The following is a 22,744-nucleotide window of genomic DNA, read 5'->3' on the forward strand; positions in this document are numbered from 1 at the left end:
CTCTTCTCTTACTATTGAGTTATAGTAATTGCTTCTGATTCTGTCCTCTAGTCCAGTGGTGTATTCGAATTATAATGGTTTATTCTTCTCATTTCCTTGCAAGTTAGTGGATTATTTTTATACTTTTGATGTTTTATTATAAGGGCTAGAAATAGCCCTACCTTATAATTGATTATAGTCAGTTTTTTCCTGTCTGCTTTTTGGGAAAATTTGAATAGGTTAGAGATGTGATGTATACGTAACATATAAACAATACCTTTTCCCCTGGTTTTATTTAATTTTATGCTTTGTAGTATCTGACACCCTTTTACTCTTTATTATACACAGGTTAGTGTTGAAAGTGGAGCTGAATAATATAGCTTTTCTTTAATTTTTTCTTTTCCATCTGATGCAATTATTGTCTGGCCTATTCTTTAGCCTATCAGGGCATTACTAACATTTTGGGCTAGATAATTCTTTTGGTGGATAACTGTCCTGTGCATTATGGGATGTTTAGTAGCATCTCTAGTCTACCCATTAGATGCCACTAAACCTAGCCTCCTCTCCCCTGCCATTGCCAAGCAAAAATGTCTCCTGGGGACAAAATTTCTTCTAGTTGAGAATCACTAAGCCTAAGTCTAATGAGGAAAAAACTAAGTTATATAGGCTTCTTTGTGTTCTAATTATACTGTGATGTTTATAGGTAAATAGTTCTTGTAAAGATGATGACTCTAAACAGAAGCAACCAAACAGGAAAAAGAGGATCATCTATGATTCAGGTAATACTTCTTTTGAGGAGCTTGAAAAGTTTTAAAATTATTTTCTATTTCTTAGAACAGAGTTTTTCAAACTGATGTTCTGAGACACACAGCTATCTGTGATGGTAATAGGTGCTCATGTGAGAAGGCTCTGTTCTCGATACAGTAAAAAACAATTTTATTATACTGCAGACTTTATCAGAGCCTATCTATATTAATGCATTTAAGATTTTTCTTAGAGAGTGATATATTATGTATAGTATATATAGCATGTCTCCAACTTACTTTGACTATATTATTTAAAAAAATATTACCTTCTTGTCCAGCTAAGGTTCTTAGAAGCTTAACTTGAAAAATAGTACCTTAGAATATTGCTCTAGAAACAGAGAGCTAAAATTTAATTTTTGTGCTTTTGAGTTTGTCCTTTTTTGTTGCATTTAAAATAGGACAAACACAATTGTAAAGTTTTTCTTTGAATATAATTTTAAGATAGGGAATATGAATTTTTATGCATGCCTTTTATATCTTTAAATAATGGTAGGACTCAGAGGTTTTAGGTTTTGCTTTTGTGGAGAAGATCCATTTGGTGTGAAGTCTAAAATTAAAAGTGTAACCTAAGCAAGCATTTATAGATTGTCAGGATTTTGACAGTGACGACAAAGAATTTGGACTCAATTCTAAAAGTACTTGTGTGATTATTGAGTCTTACTGCTGTATATTGTAAGAAAAAAATTATTAAATCCCCGCCTGAGGATATTTTTTTATTGATTTTAGACAGAGAAACATTAGTTAGTTGCCTCCTGTACACGCCTGGATGGGGGATGGAACCTGAAACCTTTTTGGTGTATGGGACGATGCCCCAACCAACTGAGCCATCCGACCAGGGCATAAGAAATTTGAAAAAAGTACATATCCCCATTTCCCACGAGTTTCCATCTTTTTTGGAAACTGGATACAATAATTTTTGGATACAATATAGAGTAGTATGAGATAGGATTTCTAAATGCACGATGAAGAGGAAGGACACTAACGTTCATGAAACACTTACTTTGTGCTAGGCACTATACTGGGTACTTACACTTTGTCCTGATTTATATTTAAGGGCTCTGGGTGATTAGGTGGTAGTAGACAGAATAATGGCCCCCAAAGATGTCTGCCCTAATTCTTGGAACCTCTGAATATGTTAGTTTACATGGCAAATGGAAATTAAAGTAGTAGGTTGCATTAAAGTTGTTAATCACATGGCCTTAAATTGGAGAGATTGTCTTGGATTATCTGGGTGGGCCCAACGTTGTCACAAGGAAGAGCGAAGCAGAAGAGAGTTAAAGAGAGATTGACTGGAAGGTCAGAGAACTGGAGAGATGGCAGCATGAGAAGCACTTTGCCTAATGTTGCTGGCTTTGAAGATGGAGTAAGGGGGCCATGAGCCAAGGAATGCTGGCAGGCACTGGACACTGGAAAAGGCAAGGAAGTAGATTCTGCCCTAGAGTATTCAGAAAGGAATCAGTCCTGCTGACACTTTGATTTTAGTCCAGTGAGACTCAGATTTCTAACCTACAGAAAGGTAAGATGAAAACTTTGTGTTGCCTTAAGCCCGTGGTCGGCAAACTGCGGCTCGTGAGCCACATGCGGCTCTTTGGCCCCTTGAGTATGGCTCTTCCACAAAATACCACGGCCTGGGCGAGTCTATTTTGAAGAAGTGGCGTTAGAAGAAGTTTAAAAAATGTGGCTCTCAAAAGAAATTTCAGTCGTTGTACTGTTGATATTTGGCTCTGTTGACTAATGAGTTTGCCAACCACTGCCTTAAGCTACTAAGTTTGTGATAATTTGTTACAAGAGCAATAGAAAACTAATAAAAGGCTTAACACTGGGTAGAAGTAACCTGTGAGAATTACAAAAGAGATGTGCTTCAAAAGGGATGACCCTGAGGAATTGCTTAACAATAATCACTTTAAAAACACACTGTATTACATTTCTTTCAAAGTTTTATTTTATTTTCCTCTCATGTACAGATTCAGAGTCAGAGGAGACAGTACAGGTGAAAAATGCCAAAAAGCAACCAGAAAAATTGCCATTGTCTAAGCCTGGTAAAATTCTGCGGCAGGATCCTGTTACATACATTTCAGAAACAGGTAAGGATACTGGATGTGTTTAGTGTTTTAGAGAGAAGCAGTGTGTGTTATGTTCTTGTGCTTCTCATTGGAATGTGCAAATAAAGGTCAAGGTTTGTAGAGATATGAGTAACATTAAAACTTTGCTTACATGTATGGGCCATTATTTGCGAGTATGAAGGTACACATGGTAGATAAATTAGTCAGTAAATAGGGAATGAAGTAGGAAAAAACATTGTGTGTTGTAGAAGGAACCCAAGACTTGGAAGGTCAGAAGCTCTGCCCGGAGAGTACATTCTTGGTGCCTTTTTAACAGCTGTGTGACTTTGAGCTGATGCTCAGTAAGTCTGTCTTCCTTTCTTTAAAGCAGAAACACTGATTGCATAGACTTGTTAGGAAGACTTAATGGGTGATACATATGAAAAGGCCAGACCTAGTGACTGACATGTAGGCAGTCAAAGGAAAAAAGAAAAAGAAATACGCAGGCCCTAGCCAGTTCGGTTCAGTGGATAGAGCGTTGGCCTGCGGACTGAAAGGTCCTGGGTTCAATTCCAGCCAAGGGCACATGCCTGGGTTGTGGTCTCAATCCCCAGTGTGGGGCATGCAGGAGGCAGCCGATCAATGATTCTCTCTCATCATTGATGTTTCTATCTCTCTCTCCTCCTCCCTTCCTCTCTGAAATCAATAAAGAAGTATATTAAAAAAAGTACACAGATTAGCTGTGTAAGTTCTCTGAGACAATTTATTTGATAAAGTTCTTCAGACAAAGACAAAATGTATGTGATGGGAATACTGTATATTACTTGTAAAATTTTTGGTAAGCTGAGTTATTTCCTCATTATGGCAGATAGCAGATTAACTCTTTAACCTTTTTGTTCTATTGCTAAATATCTGCTCAGGCACATTGTGTAAATGAACTCTTGTATTAAGAGTCCCCTTCCCCCCCTCTGGCTACCTTGGTGAAGTTTTGAATATGTGGGAGGGATTCTAAAAACAGTATGTTGATAGGTTTATTAAGTAACTGAAGGTGGTGTGATCAAGCTTTCCAGAGACACCATGGTTAGTGAGCAGACACCATGGCCTTCACCTTTGGGTCAAGGCTGTTGTTATCGGGTGATTTTTAGGTACACAGAAGGGTCAGACACCTTAAGCTCTCATCACAGATTTTCTTTAACACAGGATTGTTTATTTCAGACCAGGTATTTTTTAATATTATTTTCTGAAGAGATGACCAGCATTTTATCTGAAAATTTTATAAACATTAGGCAATGTTTACATCATTCTGCTGATGGCGTGGACAGGTGAAAGTGAGCATTATCCCTTGCTTTAGCTAAAAATCTTGGGGTATCTTGTACCCATCTAATATGATGTTCAGTATTACATAGTATTCTGCTTTTTCTTAGAATTTAGAATTAGGAAAGAAGCTAGCTCTTTTCTTGCCTGTTTTATCTCCTCATACTTTTTTATTCCTTGATATGGTAGGTGAATGAGAGGAAAATAAGCTCTTTTTCTTTCATATGTAAAAGAGAATGAAACTGTTAAAAATAAGTCTATAATATAATTAGCATAATAAAATCAGAAATATAATGAATTTCAATAAAAGAGTGCAGCCTCTTGAAATTAATACACAAACTGGAATGTTCTTGACCTTAAAATGATTCTTTTGTTATTCTTCACCTTTTGTTAAGCTAAAACTATAAATTTTTAGTATTGGATCATAAATAAATATTCAGATTACCAGTATAAAGTTAAAAAATATTTGTGTTGATAATTATTTAAAAATAAAAATTCTGATTTAAAATTGTATTAGTTGGAGATTGGATCTTCTTGTGGAAAAGGGTTATGTGATATGATTCAGCTTTAAAACATATTAATTCCCAAAGAAAGAATTTTTGCTGTATTGTTCCATATTTTATCTTTTATACACCAACCTTTGTTATTTTGGGTATTTTTCTGCAGCATAGCAGGTGTAGTGTGTAAAAGAGCATGAGTTCCTGAGTCAGACTGCCTAGGTTAAATCTTCGTTCACCTTCCCTGTGTCTTAGTTTTCTCATTTGTAAAATGCCAACATTACTAGTACCCACATCAGAGGCCTTTGTGATAATAAAGTAAGATAATGCCTTAAAATAGGGTCTGGCACATAGTAAATGCTCAATAAGTATTAATTGTTATTTTTATGTTTTATTTTATTGTATGCCTGTATCTGCCCTTAAAGGCTATGCTGAAGACATTTTGCTTTTGCTTAAGTACTTAGGGCTCTCTTGATTATATAATAGTGCTTTAGAAATTTAGAAATTGTATTTGACTCACGTCATTTATGTTATATGCATTGTCCAGTACGGGGACTGCTAGTTACATGTGGTTATTGCACACTTGAAATGTGATTAAACGAAATCGAGAGTGGTTTTAGTGTAAAACACAGATTTCAAGGACATAGTATAAAAAAAGGTAAATTATCTTTTTTTTTGGTATTGATTACATATTGAAGTGATACTAATTTGGATATATTGGGTTAAAGTATATTGTTAAAATTAATTTCACCCTTTTTAAAAACTTGAATGTAAAATTTTATTTTATGAGAAAATTTAAAATTACATATGTGGCCTGCATTTTATATCTATTGCATAGTGTTTTATAAACAATGAGGAACATATTTAGGAAATCACCTTAATTTAGAAAATAACCTAGTTTAAATGCTTTTGTTTATATTATTATATAGTTCTTAGGCTATCTTATTGTACAGATCTTTAGGCTTATCATTTAGTTCCATGACATATTTTTCACCATTTTATTTGATTAAATCTATCTTGCATTATTTATTGATTTTGAAAGTACTTAACTACATTAATCTCCCAAATGCAGGAAAAGGAAAAAACTGCTAATAAATATCTTCATAGCTAACCATTGACTCTAGTAAAAAGTTCTTGTGGGTTGGTAAAAACCAAATACTGTTGTACTAGGTAAATATGTTTACTTTTAGCTGTTTAATGAAATGAGAGACCTTGAGTTTTGTTTGGCAAAGATGACCTTGTACTATCCAGTTTGATCAGGGGCTGGTGTTTGGTTGAAGATGATGGGGGTTTTCCCTGTGTTGAGAATTGTTTATGACTGGTCATCTTAATTGAGTATGTAATTCCAGAGGCAGTTAGTGCTCTTGACGCTAAATGGGGAAAAATTAGAAATGTATTCTCCAGGTTACTATGTCATATCAGTGACCTGTGACTTGAGAAAATAGTAGCAGAAAATATTATTGGGGATGTGTGTGTAGCATTCTTTTTGCTAGTTTTTAGAGACATACAGTTTTGTGTACAGACAAATAGGAATGGATTCTGTGTAGGATAGAGAGTTTTTCTTAGATGTTTTCAGGGAAACCTGGAGTTATTGAGAGAGAAAAATTTCTTCGAAGTGAGAGGAAACTAAGCACTGTGTATTATATTTCTTTGACTGAACTTGTTAAAAAATTAATGTTGATTGTGGGCTAAAAACTCTGTAGAAAAGAAACTAGGTTAGCATATTTGAGGGTGAGTAAAGTCTTTAGATTAATATTATTTTAAAGTACCTAAGTCACACATTACTAGAGTAAAAAAAGCAATTTTCAGTTTAAGATTGTACAAAGCTTCCCTGTGGAAGAACCAAGTCTTTCAATGTCTCTCATCCACTTATTTTTTCCATATAATTTGACTTCATATCTTCTACAAATTTGCTAAACCTGTCTTTGTGTTTCTTTCTGAATCATTAGTAAAATTGTTTAATATTAAGGGACAAATAAACTTTTTACAAAGTTGACAAAATTGCCATAATCCATTGTCGGTACCCAGGGTCTAGCTGTCTAATTTCTTATGAATAGCTGTTCAATTACTACTTACAAGTCTTGGTAGCTGTTGCTACTTACCTTGTATTTCTTCATCTTGCCATAAATCAGTGCCCCTCAATCAAGGATGATGTTGCCTCCTAGGGGACCTCTGGCAGTATCTGGAAACATTTTTGTTCATCACACTGTTGGGTACTGTGGCATCTAGTAGGTGAGATGGATATTAGAACAAGGGATGTCTGGACATCCACCAACTTCTCTTCTGATAGGCTATGGCAGGATTTCTAACCTCTGCATTAGTGACATAATGAGCCAAATCCAAATAATTATCTGTTGTGGGGAGCTTTCCTGCATACTGAAGTATAGTATATCTGATTCATTACAGAAATGGTGAAGAGATGGTATGTTTCCTTTCACTTCCATCCACTTAATTAACAGATATATATTTTTATTTTTTTAAAATATATTTTTATTGATTTCAGAGAGTAAGGGAGAGGGAGAGAAGAGAGATAGAAACATCAATGAGAGAGAATCATTGATCGGCTGCCGCCTGCACGCCCCCTACTGGGGATTGAGCCCACAACTGGGGCATGTGCCCTTGACCGGAATTGAACCCAGGACCTTTCAGTCTGCAGGCTGACGCTCTATCCACTGAGCCAAACAGGCTAGGGCCAGATATATATTTTAAAAAAATATTTATATTGATTTCAGAGAGGAAGGGAGAGGGAAAGAGAGATGGAAACATCAGTGTTGAGAGAGAATCATTGATGGGCTGCCTCCTGCATGCCCCCTACTAGTAGGGGAGCCTGCAACCTGGGAATGTGCCCTGACCTGGAATTGAACTGGTTCATATGTCAACCCTCAACCACGGAGCTCACCGGCCAGGCTAACAGATATTTATTGAAGACTTGGCACGTGCATGAATCTTTCTCTACTTCTACAACCAAAATGACAATTTAGGTTTTATTGACTCAAGGAGTATTGAAAAGAACTTTGTAGAAAAAAGCTCAGATTCCCTTTTCAGTTTTTGACATGTTGCTCAATAAATTATTTTAAATCTCTGTGATCAGATCTCTCTAGCATGGTCTCTCTTAATTTGTTTTTTTGTGTGTTCCAGACTGAAGGAAAGAAAATCAGAATTCTAACTCTTAGCAGTATGAACTCCAGGATTATACCTCCCCCTCCCCCCCCCCCTTTGGCTTGTAAATAGGTTTTTATATGGACCTGCACATTACTTTGTTTTATTTGTTATCCTTTTATATATTATTATTATTATTATTATTATTATTATTTTTTTTTGGTAAGAGAACATTTATTGGGTAAATTACAGAGGTAGAAACAGTAATTCCTAGAAGAAAGGGGCTTAGGAAACACGTTTTAGAGGTAAAGGAAGAGCCCTTTGAGTTTGGGAGTGAGGAAGCTAAAGGTAATGTGCCTGGGGTGGTGGTGCAGGGTAGGGTTGGGGAAGGGAAAGGCATGGGGGTGCTCCCGGGAGGGAGATCACCATTTGTTATCCTTTTAAAGAAATGAATGCATCTAACTCTGAGTGGCAAAGCAGTCTTCTCTCCCAGCCAGTTTCTCTGCTGTATGTTGGATAATACTCTTACTTGGTGATTGTTACCACATTTGCAGTTATGTGGTTTATAAATAAAAATAAATGGCGTTTTTATAAGGAGATAGATTGCCTAGAGGGAGATTCTGAGTGTTGAATTGCCCATGATTTTCAACTAGATGTCAGAAATTTGACTTAGATTTATTTTTCATTGCTTTATTACAAGTTTCTGGGAAGAAGAGAACACATTTTGCCTTTGGCTTCTGACAAGGAAGGAACAGATTTAGGCTCATTAGAAAATAAGAACAAATGTTGAAAAAGAAAGACAACCATAACTTTATTTGGAACATTAATCTCTACAAATTGTGTAGGTTCATAAAATATTTATTTTACATGCGGATGGTCACAGAAACACCTGCTAAATGACTGCCTTTTGCAGGCAGCTAATTGCATTGTTCTAATCCTTGGCCTCTTTTGCCTTCTTTCTCCGTAATGTATTAGTGTAGCCTTTTCAAGGCTGTGAAGGGCGAAAGTTAGTGTTTTTTTTTTTTTTTTGTTTAATGTTTTTATTGATTTTTTAGAGAGAGAGGAAAGGAGTTAGAGAGAAACATTGAACGGCTGCCTCCTGCATGCCCCCACTGGGGATTGAGCCCGAAACCCAGGAATGTGCCCTGATGGGAAATCGAGCAGGCGACCTCTCCATGCAGGGATGACGCTCAACCAACTGAGCCACACAGGCCAGGGCCTAAAGTAGTTCAGAAGCCATACTGTAGTGACAGCAGAATGCTGCTTTTTTTCAGCCTTTCTACTTTTATCAAGGCAAGATGACAGAATGCTTTTAGATATGCCTGTGATTTTTAGTGAGCACCATATTTCTTTTTCAATAGTCACCTTAATGAGATCCTTTATATTTATATGAAATATCTATGCTTAGGATCATGAATTGATTTTTTTCATGTTAGTCCCATAAGTGTAAGAAGTATAGGGAAATGCACAAATCACAGGGCACTAAGTAAGCATCAAATCAAGCAAGTCAGTCTTTTTTCTCCTTCCATAAGGATTTCAGTAGAATTGCTCCTTCTTTCCAAGCGGCCTGGAGAGCTATTTATTTTATGGTTATCAGAGAAAAGGGGGCCATGTCTGCAATTTGCTTAGTCCAATGCAAGTACATTCTTGAATTTCATGCAGAACATGGCCATATTTTTTCCTTGAAAATCCATGTGTAATTATATTTTTACTCAGAAATTATGAAAATGTTTATAAAATTATGTCTGTGTTTAGGTATCATTGTCTTGGTATATAGCTTGAAGACATTATTAAGTTTAAATTCATGTATAATAAGCCAGAAATTTAGAGAATGGCTCTATTACCCTCCAGTACTGTAAAGAGAAGCTCATAAAGAGAAGTTTCCTTTTAGGGGTGATATTTATATCTATAGTGTTAACGCTAACCTAAAAGAACAAAGCTATGCGTTTTTGGTTTTCTTGCCAGCTTAATTTTGCTGTTTCCATAAGTTTTTTTTGTTTAGCTTTGAAATTTGGGTTTAATTTTGAATGGCTGCATCACAATTTATGTAGCATTTTTCTGATTTTGATTATTTCAGTTGCTTATACTTTTCATGTTCTTAATAGTGTGATGAATATATTTGTATATAAATATTTGTTAGCACCTCCAAGAATTATCTCCAAGAATTACTATGCTAAAGATTATGAACTTCTTTAAAGAAAGTGAGAAATGGTAGCCCATGTATTGACTATGAGGTAGAACTAGTTGACTAAAGCAGCGGACGCCAACCTTTCGGACCTCACGGACCACCAGTGGTCCTCTGACCACCGGTTGGTGACCACTGCTCCAAAGGTTTCCTTAAACCAGCAGTCGCCAACCTTTCAGACCTCATAGACCACTAGTGGTTCATGCACCACCAGTTGGCGACCGCTGGACTAAAGGTATACATTATAAAGAATGTGGCATGTAGCTTAATGCTCACTAATGATAATTATTATTAATAGTAATTAGATAAAAAGGTACCATGCAGTCCCAGTCTCTGATTCTGGTGACAGAATAAGCAGAGATGCTGATAAATAATGAAAGAAGGAAGCAAATAAAAGTGAAGAGGAGGGAGAAACCAACGCCCGACCTTTACTGTTTCAGAAAGCTAAGGGGTCAGGGAGTTTCTAGGAGACAGTCAATTTGCTGTAAAATATTAGATGGAGGTTAAAAAGAAAAAGTGTAATATATACATAAAAAAAGATAGGAAGAAAAAAATGAAAGATCACGCATAATCCCCTATCCAGTGATAAAAATTAACACTTTATTTTTTCAAGTCTTTGAATGTTAACTTAAAAGTATATATAAATGGATAGATAAATAGATGGATTATAAATATATCATTGAACATCCCATTATATTACCTACTTTTGTCACTTAAACATATAAATATTTTTATGTCAGTAAATGTGACTATGCATTATAATTTTCTGTTGCTGCCTAGAATTCCATTACATGATTAAACATATTAACAGATATTTAGGTTTGTTTTCCCATTTTATAAACAATATCAACTTATCTCTATCTCCAGTGCCCCTGTTATATTTGAGGCTGTCTTTTTTAATCTAAACTGTTAGTCCTTTAGTTTTTTCTTCATCTTTTCTTGCCCTATTGAAGTCTGTTTTCCATATATTTGAATGAACCAATGCTGTGATAAGCATTTTGTACATATATCTTTGTGTACTTTGTTTGTTTGTTTATTTATTATACTAAATCTTAGAAATGGAATTGCTGTATCCAGTTAATAGGTATGCATATGTAAGGTTTTGGTACATATAGGGTGGAGCAAAAGTAGGTTTACAGTTGTTCGTATAGAAAAGAATACAATAATTAATAAATAATAATACAAGAATAAACTGTGTTTCACATACTCACAACTGTAAACCTACTTTTTCCAGACCCTGTATTGCAAAATTGTCCTCATAAAGATTTTTACAAATTTACATCATTGTCACATATGTGTTGGTTCCATATCCTTAACATTTGCCAACAATCTTTTAAATCTGATGTTCTTAGAAACCCCTGATCTCACTAAATTTCATGCTAGTCTATTACCTACAAATATTTACGAGATTGCTGGAGAAAGGGTTAAGCAAGGGATTGCAAATATCTGTAATACTATTGTTTTCTTTTCTGAGGCTGTACCAAATAGCAGTGATTGACATTGTCTGAATTAAGTTCTTAAGGACAGATATAACATCAGATATATATATTTATTTATTCCAGAGAGGAAGGGAGAGGGAGAGAGAGATAGAAACATTAATGTTTGGGGATCGAGCCCGAAACCTGGGCATGTGCCCTGACTGGGAATCGAACTGTGACCTCCTGGTTCATAGGTCGATGCTTAACCACTAAGCCACGCTGGCCGGGCAGGACAGATATAGTATTTTAGATTGCAAGGAAGTTCTTGAGGAAAACTTATAACAGGAAAACACAGTAGTTGATTGGATCAACTCAGTTCTGGGGTTTTCTGTCATACTGCTTATGACTAGGAGTAATGGAAATAGAATGTTAGTACTTTTGGCATTTCTAAAGTGGGAGAAAAAACTGGTTGAGAGCTATCATTTTGTAGAGACAGAGTTATTTTGTTCTGCATTAAGGGAATCCCTCCTTTCCAGAAATACAGATGTGGAACTTAATGCAAATGTAGTAAAATTATAAAATTTAATACACTCTCAGATAAGATGAGAAGCTTTATATACACTAAACTAGCGTTCCCGTTGCAGGAAGTTTCCTGCAATAGGGCTTCCTGCTGCACTCTACCCCGCCCCGCCTGCTCTCCTTCCTTCTCCCCTGCCCCGCCCGCTCTCCTCCCTTCTCCGCCAGCCCGCCTGCTCTCCTTCCTTCTCCCCTGGCCCCGCCTGCGCTCCTCCCTTCTCCTCCGCCCGGCTTGCTTGCTTCTCCACAGCTTTGCTCCCTTCTGCAGTTCTTGGCTTCTTTCTACACTGTCTTGATATGCAAATTAACCACCATCTTGGTTGGGGTAATTTGCACACTCGCCCTGATTGGCTGGTGGGCGTGGCTTGGCTGGTGGGCGTGGCTCGGGCATAGCAAAGGTACGGTCAATTTGCATATTTGTCTATTATTAGGTAGGATATGCTTTTAATTTTGCATTTACTGCCTAAGGAGATGTATTGGTTATCTATACTTACCAGGTCCCAGTCTTGTGGTTTTCTTCTTCTTTTTTTAAAGCCAGGGTATCAGCAATGTTGTTTTGAATCTTCTTTTTTAAGGGCAATTTACATAATTTGTTTTGACTGCTAAGTAGAAAAGTTTGTTGTTGAATGTTAACTGGTTTGGTTATGCTACAGCTTAACCAAGTCTAGGGATTTCAAATAGACCAGCCATAAATTTGAAGGTTTCCATAACGTGATAATTCATTATGGTGTTATTTTTGAGAAAAGGAAAGGAGTTTCAGATTATATTCTCAATGGCTATTTGCACCATTAGGGGTGATTCATGTGGCTGTTGTACTGATCTGAAGCAAACATCTTTTCCACTTCTGGCACGGGTGGAGAAGGACTGATTTGTCAGGTAGGGAGAACAGGTATATGAGTGACTGAACCTAGTCTCCCAACTCTTGTTAACAGGGTTGAACTGAAATATGGAAGTATATCAAGCCTTGGGTGTGCTTGGAAAGATTTGTGAATGAATCCTTCCTCTTTCCTCCTGAGTTCCTACTTTTCCAGAATAAGCTGGAATTCTGGATTTTTGAGTTTTCCAATTAAAAAATTTTTTCGCCATATTCCCATCACTCTTCCCTTTGGCAACCATCAACTGGTTCTCTATATCTATGGGTATGGATGCAGTTTTAATTAAGCTTAAAGGTAGACTGACTATAGTTGAAGTTAAGTAAAACAATGCTTTAATTAAAATCTTTTGGTTACAGGTTAAGAATGTTTATTGGAAGCCTTTGGAGGGTAGGTTGGGGTGGGATGTAAATTTTAGGAAAAATGGACTTGTAGAGGACAATGGGCATCTTCAAGAGACATCTAGTAAGTACACTTTTGCTTTTTTGTTGTTGTTAATGCTCAGCTGAGGATATTTTTCCATTGATTTTTTTTTTTTTTTTTAAGAGAGAGTGGAAGGGAGGGAGAGACAGAGATAGAGAACATCGATGTGAGAGAGACACATCTATTGGTTGCCTCCCACATGGTCCCAATCTGGGGCTGGGGTTGGAGGCTTCAGCTGAGGTACGTGCCCTGGACTGGAATTGAACCCAACACCTTTCATTCCAAGAGGCTATCCTCTATCCACCGAGGCAAAACGGCTCGGGCCACTCTTGTTTTTTAAATGGTGGATTCCTTTTTTACATTTAGTAATCAGAAACCTGTAAGAGTTTTACTTTGTAAAGTTTATAGTTTCATTTTAACCTTTTGCACTCAGATGTCGAGTGTGACTCGACACGGTTAGCATTAGAATAAAGGAATCGAGAAAAAAGCAAGCGAGTGCAAAGGGTTAATATAAATATAAAAATTAAAAAGTAAGGCTAAATCCTTTTTGATTTTTTACATTATCTTAGGTACTTTTATGTTTGAGATGGCATTCACCTAGAAATAGCACATCTCTCTCTATATAAAAGCCTAAGCGACCATTACGACCTAACGTCCAGAACGACTGGCCGACCAGTTGCTATGACGTGCACTGACCACCAGGGGGCATATACTCAATGCAGGAGCTGCCCCCTGGTGGTCAGTGCACTCCCTCAGCCAACCTCCCTCAGTCCCTCCCCCTGGCTGGTCCCTCCGCGCACCCCCCCCCCCCCCCCCCCCCGGCTGGTCCCTTCCCCTGGCTAAGGCTCTGGGCACTGGAGACTCTGGGTCTGGGAAGCCTGTAGGAGGAGAGTGACCCTGATGCTGATCGTGACAGAGTAGCAGCTCAGAGGTGGCAGAAGGGGCAAGGCAGCAGTCTAACTGCAAAGACGTAAAGTAAGCACCACTGCCATCTTACCTCTGTCACTGTACCATGCGGCGCCCCCCATCAGCCACTTCTAGCTTGGTCCCGCACCTTTCCAGGCTCCCAACCGCTGATTGGCTAGCGCTCCTATAGTGGTGTGCCACCATAGGCCGAAGTCAGCTACCTATCATGCTTGGGGACAGAGCCCCAAGAAAATGTGAGGCTGAGGTAGGAGAGACAGCCTGTCTATCTGTCAGCAACTCTGCCCCCGGGAGAGTGAGGTGGTCCGAGCACGGGCAGCGAAGTAGAGCTGTATTTACATCTCAGAGCGTAGCTGGTGTTTAGGCCGTTTGGGGCGCTCTGTCTGTGGTCTTTCCTTGCCGCATGAATTTGTGCACTGGGCCTCTAGTCTGGTACATAAAACCCTTAGCAGATGCTCCTGGTTGAGTAAGGGAGTACTTGAGAGGAAGACAAGACCCATTCATATGTGGCTTTACACACAAACTTGTGAAGTGACTTAGTCTTCATGATTACCTTTGAGATTTTTCTTTTTCTTTTTGGATTTGTTATTAGCCCAAAGCAAAGGGTGTTTTCTCTTGTGAATTACTGAACCAAAGAAATAGGGCTGGTTGAAGTGATTCCTTGATATAATTGGAATTGATGATTTATCAAACAATATTTGTTTATATTCCATTTAAGATGAAGAAGATGACTTTATGTGTAAGAAGGCAGCTTCTAAGTCAAAAGAGAATGGAAGATCTACAAATAGTTATCTTGGAGCATCAAACATGAAAAAGAATGAGGAAAACACTAAGACCAAGAATAAGCCTTTATCGCCAATAAAACTTACCCACACATCAGTGCTTGATTATTTTGGAACTGCAAGTGTCCAAAGATCAGATAAGAAGATGGTGGCGAGCAAAAGAAAAGAGGTGAGTATTATGCAAGCAAGAATGTTCAGGAATGTTCATTCGCTGTTATTAATAAGAGGAGAAATTTGGATGTCATAATAGATCAACATATTTTACTGATGAAAATGATTTTCTGTGATTATGGACAAAATTTATTGCCATCATTTTAGAGGATGAGGGAGTTAGACTATTTAATTTTTTATATTTGAAAGTGGGAAAAGATTATTTAAATTGCACAAAAAAATTATAATTCTTAGAGTTTAAATACTTAGAATGCAAACTCATTTTACTATTCACCTCAAGTAGACAAAATTAGACAATAAGTTCCCAAATGAGGTTCTAAGTACATAAACTTATGTGCCTATGTTACACTTTTGACATTTTCTACTTTGGTTGATGTTGGATTTACATTTTTCTGGAAATACAGGAAACAGAAATACAGACAAACTATAGTGAAAGTAGTCCCCTGAGTGACCCCGATGTCAAAGCCTGCCAAATGGTGTGTGTTTGTTGATTTCGTTAGTTTGTTGATTACAACTCCATCAGACAGTGTAATCCTTCTCATTATTATGCCATACCATTGAGAAAACTACAAGTGTTTTTTTTGGGGGCTGGGGGGAGAGATTGGGGATTACTTTTCTTGAACATTTCAATAGAATTAAGTGAGAACCATCTCTGCAGAATATTTGCTCATTAGGAAAATGGATGTGGACACCGAGTAATCATGAACATGACTTTCTGGCTGGTGTGCATTGAGACTGACTACTTCATTACTGATACATTTAATTCTCCTGGTGTATTTAACCAGCTACAGTCAAGAAAAAACACCTTACTTTTAACTTAAGTTTTATGCTGATCTTGCTTGATTTTCTTTGAAATACAGCCTTCAAAAAATGCAAATGATTCCAGATTAAATGACGAAGCCATTGCCAAACAATTGCAACTTGATGAAGATGCAGAGGTATTGCCATTTTGTTTAAATATCATTAACAACTTGATGTTCTGACTTGTTAGTCTATCCAGACAAACAATCAAGATTATTCTAGGCTAATTTTGGATTAAGCCTCATTATAAGAGTTATGTGTAAAATAAGTTAAAATTTAGTATATAAACATCTAAATTTATATAAAATGATAAGAGCAGGGTATAATTATTTTAGAGATTTATTATTAAATATCTTTTTTAAAAATATTTTTTTATTGATTTCAGAGAGAAAGGGAGAGGGAGAGAGAGAAACATCAGTAATGAGAAAATAATTGATTGGCTGCCTCCTACACGCCCCCTACTGGGGACTGAGCCTGAAACCCAGGTATATGCCCTTGACTGGAATCGAACCCAGGACCCTTCAGTCTGCAGGTTGACGCTCTATCCACTGAACCAAACCAGCTAGAGCTTAAATTTCTTTGAATGGAAGCCTCCTTTAGTATAGTTAAAAATAATTTAATTTGGTCATACCTCTTTTCTTTTCACTGTGGGTGATCTCATCCACTCCTGTGGCTCTAATTGTATGGATATGGTGATGATCCCTAAATCTGTTTCTAATTTAGAGTGCTCTCTTGAGCTATAAACCATATATTCATTCAGTAAGCATTTGCTGAGCACTTATTGAGTGCATGGCACAGTTCCAGGTTTAAAATATTATGTCATGCTTTGAAGAGAACTAAAGGGATAGTTTTGGGTTTCTTTTTTAGAATGAGCACCGTTATTACGTGAGCTAAGATGGGAGGGAAGAGGATTTATTTGCCTTTCCGAGCCTTGATTTTCCTCAGCTAGAACTCCAGCTCCTTGCCCTCTAGCACATAGTCATCTGCTCCGCCACATTGGCCTGGTACTGAAGGATGGACGCAAAAAGCTTGCCCTTCAAAAGACTGCTAATTTTGGCATTCTTTTTCCTTTCATCATATTTCTTCTGAATTTTTTTTCTTTTATCATTTTTTGTTTAAAAACTTTTCCTCCTCAGGAATCAGCTTGGCTCCCTTCTTGTTGTCCAGGGGCAGTGCAGAGTGGGACTTGTACCAGTCAGTAGGGTGTGCTTGCTGTCAGTGAGCACGATGGAGTTCTGTACTAGGTTCTTGGTGCGGACCAGTTGTTGGATGCATTGTAGACAGCATCAGTAATCCTTTGTTTGCATGGACAACACTCGGGGCCCCAGGAGAAGTTGCCATGTCCAGCCTCAAGGCTTGGTACTTATTCTCTCCCCCCGCATGTGGACTCTGTGTAAGAGCGAGGGCCAGTCTTAGTGTTGGCAGCAGGGTGTCCCAGCTCATATACTTACTTCTTGTGGTAAAGTTTTCTTTTGCCTCAGATCTTGTGGTGCTTCTGCCAGTTGTCCTGAGAGATGCCCATAGCTTGGCGCCAGCTCGAAAGAGCATGAGTATTCTGTTTTAAGTAGAGGGGTCAGGACAGCACCTCTGAGGAAGCGATATTGGGGCACAAAATGAAGTGATAATGGCAAGCCATGGGGCTGGCTACCGAAGGCCGATTTCCTCTAAACAGAACAGCAAGTGCAAGCATCCTGAGGTAGGAGAGTTTGAGTTTGATGAGTTCGAGAAATGGCCAGCAGCAAATACTCTAAGTCACGACAGGCCTTTAGTACCTACCCAAAGAACTTGGGACGGTAAGGACTTTGGATTTTAGTCTCTGTGAGACGAGAAGCCATTGGAGTGTTGAATAGATGTGACATGAATTTACAGATCTTAAAAGAAAATTATTCTGGCTGCTGTGAGGCTAATAAACCATGGTGGGGCAGGAGCAAAAGCAGATCAGTTTGGACACTGTTGTGTGGAGTAGGTAGGTGAGAGATGATGTTAGCTTGTACCAGGGTGGTAATGGAAGAGATAGTGAGAAGTGGTTATAATCTTTGCTTTGAAGATATAAACTTCAAGTTGTTGCTGATTGATTGGATGTAAGGTATGAGGGGAAAAGAAGATTCAAAGATAGATTGTGTGTTTTTGGGCTTGAGCAACTGAATATTCATTAAGATGAACACACTGGTACAGAGAAATCAAGAATTCTGTTTTGGACATGTTAAGTTTGTACCTAATAGACTTCCAAATGCATATGCAGAGTGGGTGGTTGGATAGTGGAATCTGGAGGTCTAAACTGAAGATGTATATTTGGGAATCACTAGCATTTGAATGGTATTTAAACCTGTGTAACTGAATGAGAGCATGGGGAGAGAAAGTTAATAGAGAAGAAACCTCAGGATTGAGTGCTGTTAACATTTAGAGATCAGGTAGAGGAGGAGGATCCAGCAAAGGAGATTTAAGAAAGAGTGGCTAGCCCAGCTGGCTTGGCTCAGTGGCTGAGCCTCTACCTACTGAAGTCACAGTTCAATTCCCGGTTCAGGGCACATGCCTGGGTTGAGGACTTTGCCCCTGGTCTGGGGTGTGCAGGAGGCAGCCGATCAATGATTCCCTCTCATCATTGATGTTTCTATCTCTCTCTCCCTCTTTCTGTCTTTAAAATCAATAAAAATATTAAAAACAAAACAAACAAAAAGAGTGACTAGTGAAATAGGGAAATGAGGAGAGTTTGGTATTTCAGGGAAGCCAAGTAAGCATTTCCATCAGAGGTTCCAGACCTTGGTACCTACTGTTTGAACCCTCTTCCTGTTTATTAGCTTAATAGTCACTTTCTCATATTTCCTAAGCTGTATTAGAAACCCCTCCTCTATACCCAGTCGTGCCCCATTGTAGCTACTATTGATAATTGTTATAATTGCTACCTAAATGTCTTCCTATATGTGGGCTGTAAACTCTACCTACCAGGGCTGTTTATGGCCTCATTCACCTATTGTGCCATCACTGCTTATGTGCTTGGTGTGTTGTTGTGAGAGAATAGTATTCTGATCTTCTGGAATATATCTGATTTATCCAGATTTTATTAATTTGACAGTTCACAGGGCTTTCAAAATCTTTTCCCATCTTATTTGATTACACTGGATTACATAAACTACAAACCAGGTATCCATACAACTCAAGACAGTACACATGGCGTAGGTAGAATTGTGGAGTTAATTTTTAGGGACCTGACTTCTTATCTGTCCCAAATACTGGAGGCTTACCCCATCCTTTCCAAACCAGGTGTGGTACTCTATCACTATTCCCTATTTTCTCATTCCTATCACACTTTTTCAGAATCTTGTTTGGGTAATTTATTAGTTTGATGAAGAGTTTTTAGGGTGTTAGTGGCTGATGGTATCTTTCCTGATTATCCCTCTTAAGTTCATTTTTTCTCTGTCTTTCACCTTTTTGTTCCTTTAGTTAAGTGTGCGTCCAATAACTAAATCATTAAGTCAGTATGTAGACAGTATGTTAAACACCAACTGCTGTGCTAAACATTGTATTAAAATATAGGGCTTTTCATCACATATCTCAAAATATTGTCACATTTACATGTTTAGTGCATATTTAATCTAGGAAATGAACCCTCTTCAAAACAAATACATTATATGTTACTGATTAGCTCTGTTAGAGACGAAGTAAATAAAGGTATTAAAAAACAAAATATAGGGCTTTTGATCATATGATGCCATAATCACCAATAATGAATTTCGGATGAAAGTATTTAAATTTCTTCTGTCATCTAAATAATCTAGAATCCTCTGTGCTAGAAGTGTACTACATAGTGTGAAATTTTGGAAAAACGGTATGGGTTCAACCATAAATTTTTGCAGGGCCACTGGAGGCTTAGAGTTTGAAGGACCTTTTTATGGTGAAGATTTTCATATTCACTAGCAATTAGATGTGTAGTGTAGTTATGGTAAAGAAATATTAGACAACGGAATATATTGATGTGCATCTCTCTGGCTTATAGCTCTGCACAGTTGGATTTAGTTCATTTATTAACAAGCAAAGGTTTGGTTACTGTGTTCTCATCAGACTTATGCCATTTTCCAATTGGGTGGATTTTGATTTTTTTTCATATGTTTGAATAATATAGGGATGCCTTTGTTTGATGTTACATTAGGCCATTTTATCAGGGGGCATAAAACTTTTTAGTTTCTAATGAGAAATGTATTCCACCGCTACACATTTCTGGAACAGCTCCATTTTGCTGAAAGTGAGAATGTCTATGTACTAACATTAGCATGTTAGGAAAACTTCTGATGTGATGATTTAAATTTTCAAAAGTCAGAACAGATACATTTGGATTAGTAATTGATAGTTATGTTTGTGTATTCTTACTATGTTTTCAAAGAAATGTATAATTTTCTTGATTTCTTTTTATATTTATATTTTTAATTTAATTTATTTTTTGTTAATCCTCACCTGATGATATGACCAGGGCTGAGGATTGAGCCTGCATCCGAGGTACATGCCCTTGACCGGACTTGAACTCAGGACCCTTCAGTCCTTGGGTTGATGCTCTATTCACTGAGCCAAACCAGCTAGAGCTTGATTCCTTGATTCACTCTTTTTTGTGCCCTCCAAACTATTGATTTTTTTTTATAAGGATGACATTATTTTCAGAGATTTTTCTAGAGTTTAAATAAAAATAAGAGATCTATAAGTATTGCATTAGGACCATAAAGAAAAAATTGTAGATTTCAAACTTTACAAGTGAGAAATATGGCTTTAAAAATATATTCAATTTATCTGTCATGCCTGCAAAACTAGATGTATTTGTTCTGAAATCTAATATGGCTTAGTGAAACAAACCTGTGATACCGTTAATATTAAATGGAAAAATGTCATAGTTACTTTCTGGAAAATGTTTTCCAGTTTCTTCTGTGTATCATGAATCAAACATTTAAAAACTTTCATTTACAAAAAGAAAAAACAACAACTCTGTTGACACTTTTTTACAGCTGGAGAGACAACTGCATGAAGATGAAGAGTTTGCCAGAACATTAGCCATGTTGGATGAAGAACCTAAGAACAAAAAGGTGGCGTTTTTACTGGGCTGTTTGCACGCTGAGTGTACAACATAGATCAGTCTCCCTTTCACACCTGTGTAGTCTAAGCTCTGAAGATACAGCCAAGACTAACTTCTAGAAAGAAGCTAAATTGTTTTAATTTATAAGAATGTTTTTGGGGAAGCTCATTGAGGAACTTATTCTTCCCGGAGGAAATTTGATAGAGCCAAAGCCAACCAGAACCTTGCTTCACAAAACAATGAATTGCAATTTTTGCTTACTATCTGTCACAAAGGGGTTTTATATACTTGTTCAGAGAATAATGCTTATAAAGATTCCTATGGAACCTAACGTTTAATAATTGTAATATTTATTACCATTTTGGGAAGCACAATTTTGCCATTTTAAATAAACTTTAAGATCTGTATTAGGACAGTCTCAAAAGATGAGTATTTGGGGGAATTTTTAAAAGCATCAAGATTCTTTCTTAGTACTTGATCATAAAAAAATTAGACTTAATTTATTTTGAATCCCATTCTGTTAATATTGTCATTATCAATATCTTACTACTTAAAAAGATTTTTTGGCAGTCAGATGTATGACCTAGTGGGTCAGAGGACTTTGTCATTTGAAAAACTTTATTTAGTACATCTAAAGACATTCAAATTATAATTATAAAAAAAACCCCAAAAAACTGGGTCACACACCCTAATTTGTGATCTCTTTGTAAACGGAAGTTCTGAGGAAGCAGTGGAAAGAGAATGGATATTTTTTTCTCTTTTGAGCTTTAGATTGTTTATCATGTAGTCTTTTGGGTTTATATTGTAGTTTTTAACCACATAATGCTAACAATTTGAGAACTGAGACAAAAGAAACAGAAATAAGGCTTTCATTTCCAGGCTTACAAATTTGGAAGAATTGAGATAATTTTTTATAGAATATGTTTTTTATACCCTTTTCATCTGTTTTCTCATCTGTAAAATTAAAAGAAGTAAAGCATGCTTCATTTGCCCCAGAAATTTTGTGGATGAATGAATGAAAGTTTATTGTATTGTCCTGCTACTTTAGAAGATGGCCCTTAATCTTAAAATTAAAACTTAAATTAAAAACTGGTCAATTTTAACAACATATTTTGTGGTAATAGTTTTCTTATCATTTTTCACATTTGACACTTTAAAAATTTTCTTAGGCTTTAAAGGACCCAGAAGAGAGAGAAACGTTTTCATCTGTCCACGCCAATTTAAATAAAGCAGAAAAACATAAATGTCCTTATAAAGGTAATACTAGCAGAAAAAAACATAAGCTGGAATATTTGTCTTTATAGAAGAAAATTTATGGTAACCTTGTTTAAACATTTTATTTAGTAACTGTTAAGTAGACATTATTTCATAGGAATATTAGAGCGTGGTCTACTTAGATACTTGGGAAGCGGTGTTGGTATGAGTCAGTCAGAGTGCCTGTCTGCTCAATGATGGTTTTGAGAAGGTTCACAGCTCTTGGCTGCATGTTAATATCCAAGTATAGTGCAACCTGTGGACTTCAGTATGTGAACACAAAGAACTAGATGTTTCCAGCTCAGAGCTGACTGGTCGTTGTTAGGTCATCTGAAGCTCTCCTGCTGACTTCCCAAAGATTTTACTTTTTAGTGGTTCTGATATGTAACCATCTGCTAGTATAGATGGTCTTAATCCTATAAGTAAATCTGTTCATAAGGTAACTTTTAGTCTTGAAATCTCTCAGGATTTGTGGCTTTCAAGACCATATTACAGAATTTTTATGTGCCATATTTTAGTAAGTTTTCTCAAGGTAAATTTCAGAC

At 37.0% G+C, this 22,744-nt stretch overlaps 1 protein-coding gene and 1 pseudogene across 2 annotated transcripts in view; one reads left to right on the forward strand and one right to left on the reverse strand.

Moving 5' to 3' along the window:
* RFC1 (replication factor C subunit 1) overlaps nt 1-22,744 on the forward strand; it is a 72,345-nt gene that overhangs the window by 20,175 nt on the left and 29,426 nt on the right. The window contains exons 3-8 of the mRNA XM_079770044.1: nt 683-758; nt 2,750-2,869; nt 14,854-15,086; nt 15,949-16,026; nt 20,878-20,955; nt 22,115-22,202. Of these exons, the coding sequence (XP_079626170.1) occupies nt 683-758; nt 2,750-2,869; nt 14,854-15,086; nt 15,949-16,026; nt 20,878-20,955; nt 22,115-22,202 (673 nt within the window). The remainder of the gene's footprint in view (nt 1-682; nt 759-2,749; nt 2,870-14,853; nt 15,087-15,948; nt 16,027-20,877; nt 20,956-22,114; nt 22,203-22,744) is intronic.
* Nucleotides 16,067-17,819, reverse strand: LOC307103767 (small ribosomal subunit protein eS8-like; annotated as a pseudogene). Its single transcript has one exon. The product of its transcript is annotated as a small ribosomal subunit protein eS8-like (transcript).

Source organism: Cnephaeus nilssonii (genome assembly GCF_951640355.1).
Source record: "Cnephaeus nilssonii genome assembly, chromosome: 1".
Classification (NCBI taxonomy): domain Eukaryota; kingdom Metazoa; phylum Chordata; class Mammalia; order Chiroptera; family Vespertilionidae; genus Cnephaeus; species Cnephaeus nilssonii.